At 38.4% G+C, this 11,331-nt stretch overlaps 1 protein-coding gene across 2 annotated transcripts; it reads left to right on the top strand.

Moving 5' to 3' along the window:
• The first annotated feature begins 2,292 nt into the window (after positions 1 to 2,292).
• Positions 2,293 to 8,415, top strand: LOC139725577 (uncharacterized). 2 transcript variants are annotated; one of them, XM_071636667.1, is made up of 4 exons: positions 2,293 to 2,626; positions 3,727 to 4,431; positions 5,387 to 5,553; positions 7,355 to 8,415. In XM_071636667.1, exons 2-4 carry the CDS (start codon positions 3,747 to 3,749, stop codon positions 7,508 to 7,510), a joined length of 1,008 nt encoding a protein of 335 aa, XP_071492768.1. In that variant the 5' UTR covers positions 2,293 to 2,626; positions 3,727 to 3,746; the 3' UTR covers positions 7,511 to 8,415. The 2 variants fall into 2 exon arrangements, with proteins under 2 accessions (XP_071492768.1, XP_071492767.1); XM_071636666.1 differs by having other exon boundaries at positions 3,721 to 4,431.
• The last annotated feature ends 2,916 nt before the right edge of the window (positions 8,416 to 11,331 follow it).

The raw sequence follows: 11,331 nt of genomic DNA, 5'->3' as shown, positions 1-11,331 counted from the left end.
TCCAGGACTTTAAAAAAAAAAAAGAAAAAGAAGAGAAAGCAATATGTGGTGCGTCATCACGTTACCCGTATAAAATCGGAGATCATAAAAGGTAGAAGATGAGCATTCTAAATCTGACTTTGACAATATTTATTGTGATTGATAACGTGTACATTTTTGTACCTTTTTTAATATTTTGTTTGCAAGAAGTGGGTCAAGTTTATATTGATTTCTGAGTATCTGGCTATCCACATCTGCCAAAAACCAAATAGCATCACATAAAAAGTCAACATTTAACCATCTCGCACACTTTTGCGCATAGCCAGGTTTAATACTTGAATGTGAAATCTTTCGGAATTTAGCTATTGGCTAATGTAAATGCATGTTTCTGCGTATTACTTATATTTGGTGGCATTTTACCGTTAAAGAATCATATTTTTTGTTCACTGAGTTTTGTTCGTGTGTCTTGTTCTCTACGTGAGTGATTGCTGCCGCCAGTTAATATTGAAAGGGACAGCGAACTGTTGCTCTGTCGATTTATGATGCATAAATGGAAATACTAACTGCAGCACACACTTGCAGAAATTTAGGTGTAATCTTGGATGATAAATTGCTCATGGAAAATTTTGTGTCACAAAAATGTCGCTCTGCTTCATTCGCACTTTCCAAATTTGGGAAAATTCGAGAGTTTATTGACAAACACACCGCAATTTGCAGAACAATAAGTTCATTCTTTTGTCATGTGCCACCTTGATTTTTGTAATGGATTACTTTATGGACTGCCGGTCAAACAGATACAGATAAATTACAATCAATCCCAAACTCTGCTGCACGAGTAGTATCCAAAATCAAGAAACATTAACAAATTTCACCAGTTTTAAGAAGCTTACACTGGCTTCCTGTGAAAAATCGGATTCAGTTTAAAATATTGTTATTAGCATTTGAATGTTTTTAAATGTTTGCTCCACATTATTCAAGGGAGCTACTTCAAATCTACACACGTCCAGAGAGGAATCGTTCAAAAAGTAAAGATTTATTTGTTCTTCCGAACAGAAGGACCAAATTTTACGGAGAACGAACATTTGCTTTCAATGCCCCTGATACCTTATATGGAATAATTTACCTCAGAAATTAAGACAAATCACTAATATCAATAGATTCAAATCTGCTTTGAAAACGCATTTGTTTACAACGTAAGCAAACATGAGGCTCGGTACCATCACTGTAATTGGAATTGTGTGTTTTTGTATGATCTTTTCGGGGTTTTTTTTTGAGCGCATAGGGACATTATCACTTTGTGTTATGCGCTATTAAGAGCTGTCAATTATTATTATTATTATCATTATTATTATCATTATTTTGTCAAAGCAATTCATTAACAACTGCGATTGAGTGCATAACTTCTCCATGACACAGAGCATAAAATTTTCGGGAGATTCTTCTTTCCACACCTCCCTGATGATGATGCCATGTATCAGAGTATGAGTCAGGGTAGGTGCCTAGGCACCTATGTGGCATGATACTACATACCTATCCATGCGCAGAGTTTGCCCAACTCGATTTCAGCTGGTCTCAACATAGCGCCGGTGATGCCACTTGCCTAACAAAGCATCATGCAGCCATATATAGTATGTACTACCCACCGGAGCAGAGTTGGCAAAATTCTTCATGTATCAAGGACACTGCATGGTATACTATAGAGTGGACTCTAGTGTACAGGTAGAGACCACTCTTTGATGATAAGTTTCCACAAAGCAATCTAAAGGCCGAAACAAATTTGGGATTCCGCGAGTGCAGAAAGAGCATTTTGTTTTTGTAAAACTTTGCGAAACTTTTAAAAGTTGCACCATCAGTTCAAAGCTATATTTGGTTATCTAAATTGTGGTAGGGGTTAATTCCACGTGCCACCTTCTCTAGATTGGAAACTTGCAATATTATTAAGGGAGGGGCGGTACCATACAGTCCAAATAGTGTAATCCGGGCCCGGGATCCGGCAATAGGGATCGTTGTAAAGTTATGGGTGATATTTTGAATATGTTCAAAATTTCTGGGACAAGAAAACTTTTTGCGACAATTGACTGTTTAGATTGCAACTGTTTAAGAACCCTGACGAAAACCTAAAAATTCGCTAAAACTCGTACACGTACTCGGTCGCACAAGGACTGTTACTGTCGCGCATTGCATTCCACACATCCAGAGGATTTGCGCCATCTCTTGGCCATAAACCAGACAACAGTGTGGGACAGTCCCAGCAAATTCAACCCGTTTGCACCACAGAACTGGTCACCACAGAACTGGTGGTTTGCACCCACTGCACTGCGTGCTCGATCAATCTTGTGTATGAACTTACCATGCAAATGGCCATGTCCCACGCGTGTTATTCTGTGTAGGGATTTGCAATTGTACAAGTGTAAACTGAACGATTGCCTGAGTATCTGACTCTAGACCTTCTAAAGGGTCTTAATCTCGAGAAGAACACCTCACTTCCATTCAAATTTTTCTTCTGGGTTTATTTCGTCTTGTTCTGTTTTTAGAGCTTCATTTCGCTGGCCTCAGCTCAGATTACGTGAGAAGTCGACAGACTCGGATAACTGCTGTCCCTGACCTTCGCTCCGGAGGAAGAATAACCAGGAAGAAGAAGAAGAAGGTATAAATACTGTATGTTAATGATGTTGTTAGTGTTGACGTGGTTAAATTTGAGTTGTTTTAGCACAATCAGGGTTCTAGTCTAGGTCTTCCTCATAACTAGACAAGACCTAGGATGATGATTATGAAATCCAGTTTTTTAGTGTAGATCTATACTGAGTGATACTGATAGTAAAGTGTACTGAAAATGATATAGGTCTAGATTCTAGAATATTAGAATGTATGAACTATGATGATTGAGGGTACCGGTACCACGTATTGACACCTTAAAGGATCTGCAGCTTGTTAATTCCCAAAGTATGAAACAAATTCGCCTTAAATTCTACCTCGAATATGCCATAAATACAGCAGTTTCGAATATCGTGACCGTCCTGTTGATTCTGAATCTCTGTAGTGAAATAGACAATAACGCCATTTTTTTACTTAGTGCGTGCGATGCATTTTCTTTGCGCTGCTATAAAGGTAACCCCGGCGCTGGGCGCTGTTTAATAACCTTACACGATATGTGTTGGGTCGCTGGTGCAGTTACTTAAAAGGATACCTCAACATCGGCACCCCCTCCTTCCATCGGTAATAATACACTATTACAGTATCCTCATGAATATGTGTCTGTTGTGTCTGTAATTTTCCTTTCATCCTGCCCTTTAATATCCTTGTTAGTTGAAGTACGGTACCGTACCGAGTACAATAATCATACTATTACTAAAAAAATCTAGGTTGGATCCTCTGGCTCTGCTTTGGATATTTTGCTTTCAAGTGATGAGAGTGTAAAAACAATCAAAACGAACAATTCATTACTGGTACTGTGAAAAATGGTAAAAACAAAACACTTGGCAAACACATGTATTAGAAATTGTCAGTAAATGTTTGGTTGACTTTAATCAATCAAGTGAAGGGAAGAACCCTCATCTAGTTGCTGAACAGGCTTTGATGAGAAGCACCGTAGAAGTAGAAGAAGTAGAAGAAGATGTAGTACATATTGTATCTAGTTCGCAGGTTACTAGGTTGCATACCAATAGAATGAAATGTTGCCAAAAAAAAAAGAATTAAGAAATACATTTCTTGGTTATTTATCTATTTTGTTTATCTTTCCAGATGCAGAGAGAGTCACAACTCACAACATGAGGCAACCTGTGATCCTTGATATTGGAAGTCGAAGTTCCAAGGTTGGATTCGGTGACATCCACAAGCAGCATCCAGATGTAATCTTTGACACAGGTGAAGTCTTCTCTGATCGCAGTCCTGCTGCAGGTGTGCCGATGGTAGAAGATGGCATCGTAACAAACTGGGACCAATATACCATGGTTGCTTGCCATGCCCTCGAGCACAAGTTGGCAATTGATCCGGGCACAGATCACCCCCTGTTCCTGGTCGAGAAACCAAACCTTGAGATCAAGGTCAGACAGAATCTGGTGCAATTTGCATTCGAGCAGCTTGCTGTTCCGGAGTTCTACCTCGCGAGTGAGCCATTGATGGCCCTGTATTCCGTCGGCTTGGCTTCGGGTATCGTACTGTCTTCAGGCCACTCATCGTCATGGGTATCTACTGTTCATGAAGGTCACATGCCTCCTTACGGGTACGTGAACTTGAACTTTGGAGGACAGGCTTTAACAGAGTACACAAAGAAGTTGCTATGCACTGAGTTAAATCAAAAAGTGGATGACACTGAAGCTGAGGAGATTAAGTGCAAATATGGCAGAGTTCAGACTGCACCCCTTAAGAGCGATACTTCAGATTTTAAGAAGGAAGAATCAATTGGGCAACAACTTGGAGAAATGCTTTTCCATCCAGGAAAATGCTGCAAAGGTAAATATGAGGAATGGATTTAATAAACCAAAGTAATGGAGATCTGAAGTTTGATTCTCTCTAGTCTTCAGAACTTAAACATGTTTCATGCAAGCTACAGTAGCTACAGCTGCTACAGCTGTAGATATGAAGTTTGTTAGTATGTCTTTTTCTTCTTGTTTAAACCTCAGCAAAGTAATAGAATATGATTGAAATTTACTGTTCAGAGTGTTATAACCACAAGAATAGTAGAGGGCCCTCTGAAAACAGCTGCTGGCCAGACAAGGGAGAAATAAATGAAACAGATAAAGTCACACAAATTGTAAATATTACAGGGTCTTGAATTGATAGAATTTGATGAAATAAGAGAAGATGTTTACAGAGGTCATAATGGAATCATGCAGATCCTACCCAGCTTGCAAAGTAAGGAAAGATATTACTCCTGTGAAATCATCGGTGTGCTTCTCTTGATCAATCATTTTAAGAAAAGAAAGAAAGAATGATTTAACTAGGAAGTATGTCACGCATACGCTGTACATCAGATTTAAATTTGGATTGAAATAACAATTTTGTAATGTAATTTGGGTCCACTGATGATTTTAATGGCAAAGATGTTTTGTGTCAAAACTACATATTTTTAAATGGATATTAAGTAGTATGTATCATCAACAACAAAAGAATAGAAAAAGAAATATGTTCACTCTGGTAATATTATATTCATGTAGATGATTTTGTCCTGTACTGAGTGTGGATAACAGAATCTGCAAATATAGCAATTGTCTGTAAACTTGGAAAAGAAGAAAGTCTTAGCGACTATAAAGAAGTGTCACAATGATCAGAAAGTACAATCTCATACTTACATGTCAGATGATACAGCAACAACAAAGATCGAAGATGAGTTAGTCGTCTTTGAACTTTTCAGATGTTTCGTACTGAAGTTTATGTTTCCTTTGGCTTATGTGTGTGTTGTAATCAGGTTTCCACACAGGTGTTGAACGCTCTGTGTACCTCACTGACGAGGAGGATGAGTATGAGCCAGTCTACTTTCGTCATGTTATGCTGTGTGGTGGCACAACAATGTTACCTGGGCTGATGGAGAGATTAGCATGGGAGATCAAGCCCCCGGATTATCTGTCTTGTGGGGTAAGCCTTGACATCACAAGCATGATTAAACCTGCCCATAGTCATATTATGATTTTGATTTGTACTTTGTGGCACTAGGTTGAAGGGAATAATCATGCATTAAAAAAATCAGTGGACACTTTGTATTTGTGAATGCATTTCAGTTTAGTGACAGTGCTGATATACCCGATACAACAGACATAAAAGAAAGCGAATTGAGTATAGGCTTGTATCTGCATGTGTTGTGCATGTATATTATGAACTTCATGTTTAAAGTAGACTGTGGATACAATTTACGTAGAAGCTCTGGTGTTTTTGCCCTCTGCAGTTACTTTGAATAGTCATCTAATTCCTGCATCCAGGAAAATCTATTTTGTTTCTTCTATTCCTTCAAATTAACTTCCATCTTTTATTTCGTAAGATTCTTGGAGATATTCTTGGAGAGTTAACATTTATAGCAATGCCTTTCCACAAGACCATGTATTATTTTACGGTACAATGTAGTAAACTGGGTAGGCATGTTCAAATAAATTCACATGCTAAGTTTGATTAGTAAATATCTATAAAAAGCCTATGTTGTGTACCAAAATTTGAAGCCTTAATTTTCCTATGCTATATTCACTGCTGAAATTTCAAGAAGGCAAAACCTAATTATAAGCAGAGTGATTTAAAACATGACAAAATCCTGATATCCAATGACATACATTCTAACCTAGATACAGTACTCTCCGCGTTTAAACGGTTATCGCTTAAACGGGTACTCCGTTTAATTGGGTAGTAATGTCAAAATCAATTCCAATGCACATCAAAATTACCTGATAATCGGGTTGCCTCTCCGCATAAATGGGTAAACAATTTCTTCTAGTCTAATTTCTACCCACTTTCTATCGCAGATATAACACTTTAAGAAATCATGAATGTCAAATTTTCCACTGCTAATCGCATTCTCTGCTTAATTTGAAAAGAAGACCGATCATTTGGGGAGTGATTAAACATGAAAACACATGTACCAGTACCGTCTTGCCACACGTAAACGAACATAGCTGGCACTCACAACTGCGTAGACACCATGCAGCTGCATAGACATGCAGGAGTTGAACACACTTGCGCTCCACCCTTGCTCTGCAACAACATTCACAATACAAATGTATGAGAAGTTTGCAAAGAAAATCAGGCCATGCACCAGCTCCATAATTTTGCTTTTCTTCAGTCACTTCTCGCAAAGTAACTCAACGTTCTACGTGACTAGTGCACGCAAAGAGACGTGTTCATGTCGGAAAACGCCTGCGTGTTAGCGAGGAGTCTATAGTCAAATGACAAAGTTAGTCCATAAAAAGAGTGTAAGTTATTGCTCGAGACTGAGCAAGTGTAAGGTATGTATAACGTGCTGTGCAAGCACGCGTTTTAAGCATACAGTGTAGGTGTTTGGTGCAGTGTACAATGCATGTACATACACATTGTGTGTGTCTATTGTGAATGAGACGTGTTCTACTGTTAATTGGGTACTCCGCTTAATCGGGTAAGAAACGCTCTGCTGGAGCCTACCCGATTATGCGGAGAGTACTGTACATTGTAGATTGTTTTAGTGAGTAATGATTTCTAGAATGCCACACATTGAAATTATCAAAAACCCTGACTTTCAGGAGAATTTGTGCCTGATGGCAATATGCCATTCAGTGAATCATTGTGAAAGAGTCTTAAGTTCATGTACTTCCATTTGAAGTAAATGTGTAATTTTAAAGTGTACGACGCTGAAGTATAAAATTATGTTTCTTCCTCGTTTTGTGTGTGTATTTTTGTTGGTCACCCATCGATGATGCAGGTTCGTATCATCGCTCCTCCATTCCGAAGGAATGCGGGCTGGATTGGCGGTTCCCTGGCTGCGTGTCTTCCAACGTTCCGGCATCACTGGATCACAAAAGAGGACTACGCTGAGTTTGGAGAGAACATCTTGTGGCGGAAGTGTTTGTCCTACTAACTTGTTCGTGATTCTGCCCATATGGAGGAGAAGATACTCCAAAGGGAACATGGTATCTCACAAATGCAGTGAAATGCAGTGGCACAAAATCAGTAGATCTGTAAATGTTTGGCACAGATTGCACAAATATGACAGAAACATTGTGACCATTAAGCCGATGAGGACAACATGATTATGCTACTGTACGCATTTCCCATAGACACTTGCCAGAGTATACTTGGGACTCGTCCTCAACGGGTTAAATCATTAGAATTAAAGTCAGCAGACCACTTTAAACTATTGCCTTAGTCCCTTCGGTGTGTCATTGCTTGCATGAACATTAACACATCTGCATAAGCATGAAATAATACAAATTTCATATTTTCATAATCTTATACCTCCTCATGACTCTGCTCGAATAATTGCAAACGTGATGTGTTATGACTGTAATCATAAGACTCAGGATATTCATTAATCTGTACAAGTCATGGTGAATGCATTATTCAAAACTTTAAATGAAGATTGTGCTCAAGGAATTCATGACCAGCAGTTTCAGCTCCAATAGGATATATGTCTGATGGCCTACTGACATTCAATCTGCTGTAAGATTCTTGCCACTGAACTTTTACTGGTGCTCTTTTTTATACCCTGATACCATTTATAGCACTCTTTCTTGAGATAAGTTTCACTTTCAGAGCTTCATCCCCGACTCTTGTCAAGCACACACAGAAATATATTAAAGTGTTAGAAAACTGGAATTGGAAAATTAGAATTGTAGTGTCTGTGTGTTTGCTCTTCAATCCTACAATGCATGTATTTTTCATATTTTATAGGAATCATCAGGTAGTATTGGATGTAAGTTCTTTATTCAGAGTAACTAAAATGTAAGAGCATGCTCTGATGTCCCTTCTCTTGCCTTGCGAAAAATTAAGTGCAAAAAATTAACTACTCTTTTGTAGGATGAGCATTTCATTCCATATCCAATTCAATATTGCCAGGCTTAATATGTGGTATGAAGTGGATTTGTGGTAATATTTTTATTCATTGGTGGTTTTTTTTTCCCTACTAGTCTTGATTAAGACTACCTTGTTGGCTATTAGTAATGTTTTATGCGGATGTTGCCTTGTGATGTATGGGATATCATCATGACTAAACATGGGAGGAATATTTGTCCCTTGTGATTTCATCCAATTTTTTTTTTTATTCAGTGAATGATGCAAATCTAGAGCCACTGGAGGTCACCATTATTAAGAACATGTATGTGTTGTCACTAGTCACACAATTGTTTGTTTTTGATTTTGTTTTTTGTTCTTTTTTCTGTGAATCCATGCAATAAGCATTGTGTTTTTTCATACAGTACAGGGTCTTCCTGTGTAACAACACAGTCATGAAGAGCAAACCTAAGTGATCATACTATGCATGGTTGTTAGGGTAGAAGAGGGTGGGATATGGGTAGTGACCTTCTTCATTTATGAATGGGGGAAGATTTTTTTTAAATAGTGCAATATTTGATTAACAGTAAATATACCCAGAAGGGTACTAGTATTAGGCTGTGATATAGCCAGTAAGTGATCCGATCTACACAGTCTGAAAAAGGGCTAGATGGCAAACTATGTGTCATTTACTTACTTGTCTCATGTGTTTACCAGAACAGAATGTAAATTCGTATCTAAAGGGTTCTGAGTGCTGCTGAAGGAAAGTCAAAAACTTCTCAAAATGTTAGTAGATTTGTAGACATGCAGTTTGTTATCAGTATATACCTGTCAAAACATTGTAATGGTAATGGTATTATATTAATGTTTGCCTGTCAATTCATTATGTATGTGAATATACACATGCATATGTCCTAATTCATTCAACCTTTCAAATATTCAAACATTTACTCATTTTGTAATTTTTTTTTTTCTTCAGAACATCAATTTCTGTAAATTTGATGGCGGGTAATATGCGTTATGATTGTGACTCAGTCACAACTGGTATTACTTGTACTCATTGTGTTCATGAAACATGACAGAATCGTTAATTTTTCATATGAGGCAATTCCATACAAGATGTGCAGCAATGTGCCAAACCCAAGTTGTCTTGTGCCATTTTCAAAGTGGTTTTGTCTCAACTAGTAATGGTAGTCTTATTTAGTTAGTTTTGCCTTTGAAACACTGTTCAGTAAATGTCTGTGAATGTGAGAAGTTGTTCATATAAGTTCTATAGATGCTTAGTGTTTCTTATCACTGTATTTGGTAGCATCCTTTGAATCTCAAAGGTGTTTGAACAGAACTATGCCTTCTGTGAATATCCTTACAAGAGCATTGACATGAACATATCACAGTCAAACCTGTTTAAAAGACAGATGACCTCTATACACATGTTGGCTGCTGAGTGAGACACAAATTTTAGCAGGTGGAAAATTAACTAAATGATCACACTGCCAACACCCTGTTTTGGTGAAATACCACTATTTATTCTTTTCGTTGTTGTTGTTGGGGGGGGGGGGGATTTGCAGGATTTAGTATCAAAAATCCTCTGATTTGCTAGATATATAGCTGATCCCTAAGTTGCCAATGCAGTTGAGAAGGTAAGTTTTTATTTGTATTTCAATCTAGAATTTTTCACATTTTAGTGATTTTTGTAGTCATTCATCAATATGGGATATGCAGTAAACTTTGGATTTGTCACTCCGAGGAGAACTAATTGATACTTTCTGATATGTCTTACTTGACTTACTTTGACTATATCATCCAAACATACATTCAGAATCACGAGACAAAAGAAACGCGTTCGCACAGAATAAGTTATGTTGCCAAACTCGTGTAATATCGCAATGCGCATGCACAACAGCGATACATCACATTTCTTCCCCCCCCCCCTAGATAAATCATGTTGATTGCACATACAAAATAATTGTCATCAATATAAAATAATGAACACAGAGTTCATATACATGTAGTTTGAATAACGGAGTCCATTTTCATTGTGAGTCCAATAAGAGTCCAAACATCCAGTTCACACATTTTTGAAAATCACAAAGCCTTTCTCCAAGTACCGGCATTATCAAAACTGCAGGTTCAAATTTTTTTGAACTTTAACTTTATTTCCCATAATGCTTTTTCTTTGCCCAAATTTATTATCCAGTCAGAAATAAATGATTTTGAGGGTAACCAAAAACCTTAACAAACAAATAGATTTTCTTTTTAGGTTGAATAAGTGTTTTTATTCCCAAATCCATAATATACCGGTGGGCGTCTATTTCTCCTTGGATACTGCTTCCTCTGCTCTGCCTCATCGTGAACTTCCACTGGAGTCTTCGTTGTCCGACGACAACCTCGACGTCGTACGTTAGGGGCCCGGTCTTTCGGATCACTCAACCAGGAACCCACCCGGAGCGAAGTTTTTTGCGAGAATTGTCTCTCCGATTTCGAAGTCGTGGTGGTGCCGGGGACGCGAATCACCAACCTGACGCGTGGTGACATTTTTGTCTACTTTTGTTTTGATGTCAGGTCTGACTGCATCAAGGCGTGAACGGAGATGGCATTTCATCAGGAGATGAGACGGCACTACGCCTGTTGTAGCATGCAGGGTTGTCCGATATGCGAACAAGAAACGGGCTACACGAGTTTCGTGGCTTCCTCCTGAGAGTTTACGAAGTCCTGTTTGCACTGTTTGCACTGCCCTTTCTGCGAGTCCGTTTTGTAGCGGGGTGGTACGGGGCACTACGGATGTGCTTGATTGCATTGTTTTTCATGAACTCGGCGAATTCTGAACTCGTGAATAAGGTGCCATTGTCCGACACAAGTACGCGCGGTAAACCGTGTGTAGCGAATGTTTGCCGCAGGCGATTGATTGTG

Source organism: Diadema antillarum, unplaced genomic scaffold (genome assembly GCF_040938485.1).
Source record: "Diadema antillarum isolate AM-2024a unplaced genomic scaffold, OU_Dant_1.0 seq00000050_RagTag, whole genome shotgun sequence".
Lineage (NCBI taxonomy): Eukaryota > Metazoa > Echinodermata > Echinoidea > Diadematoida > Diadematidae > Diadema > Diadema antillarum.
Note: the sequence above shows the minus strand (reverse complement) of the source record. Positions and strands in the feature narration are given on the sequence as shown.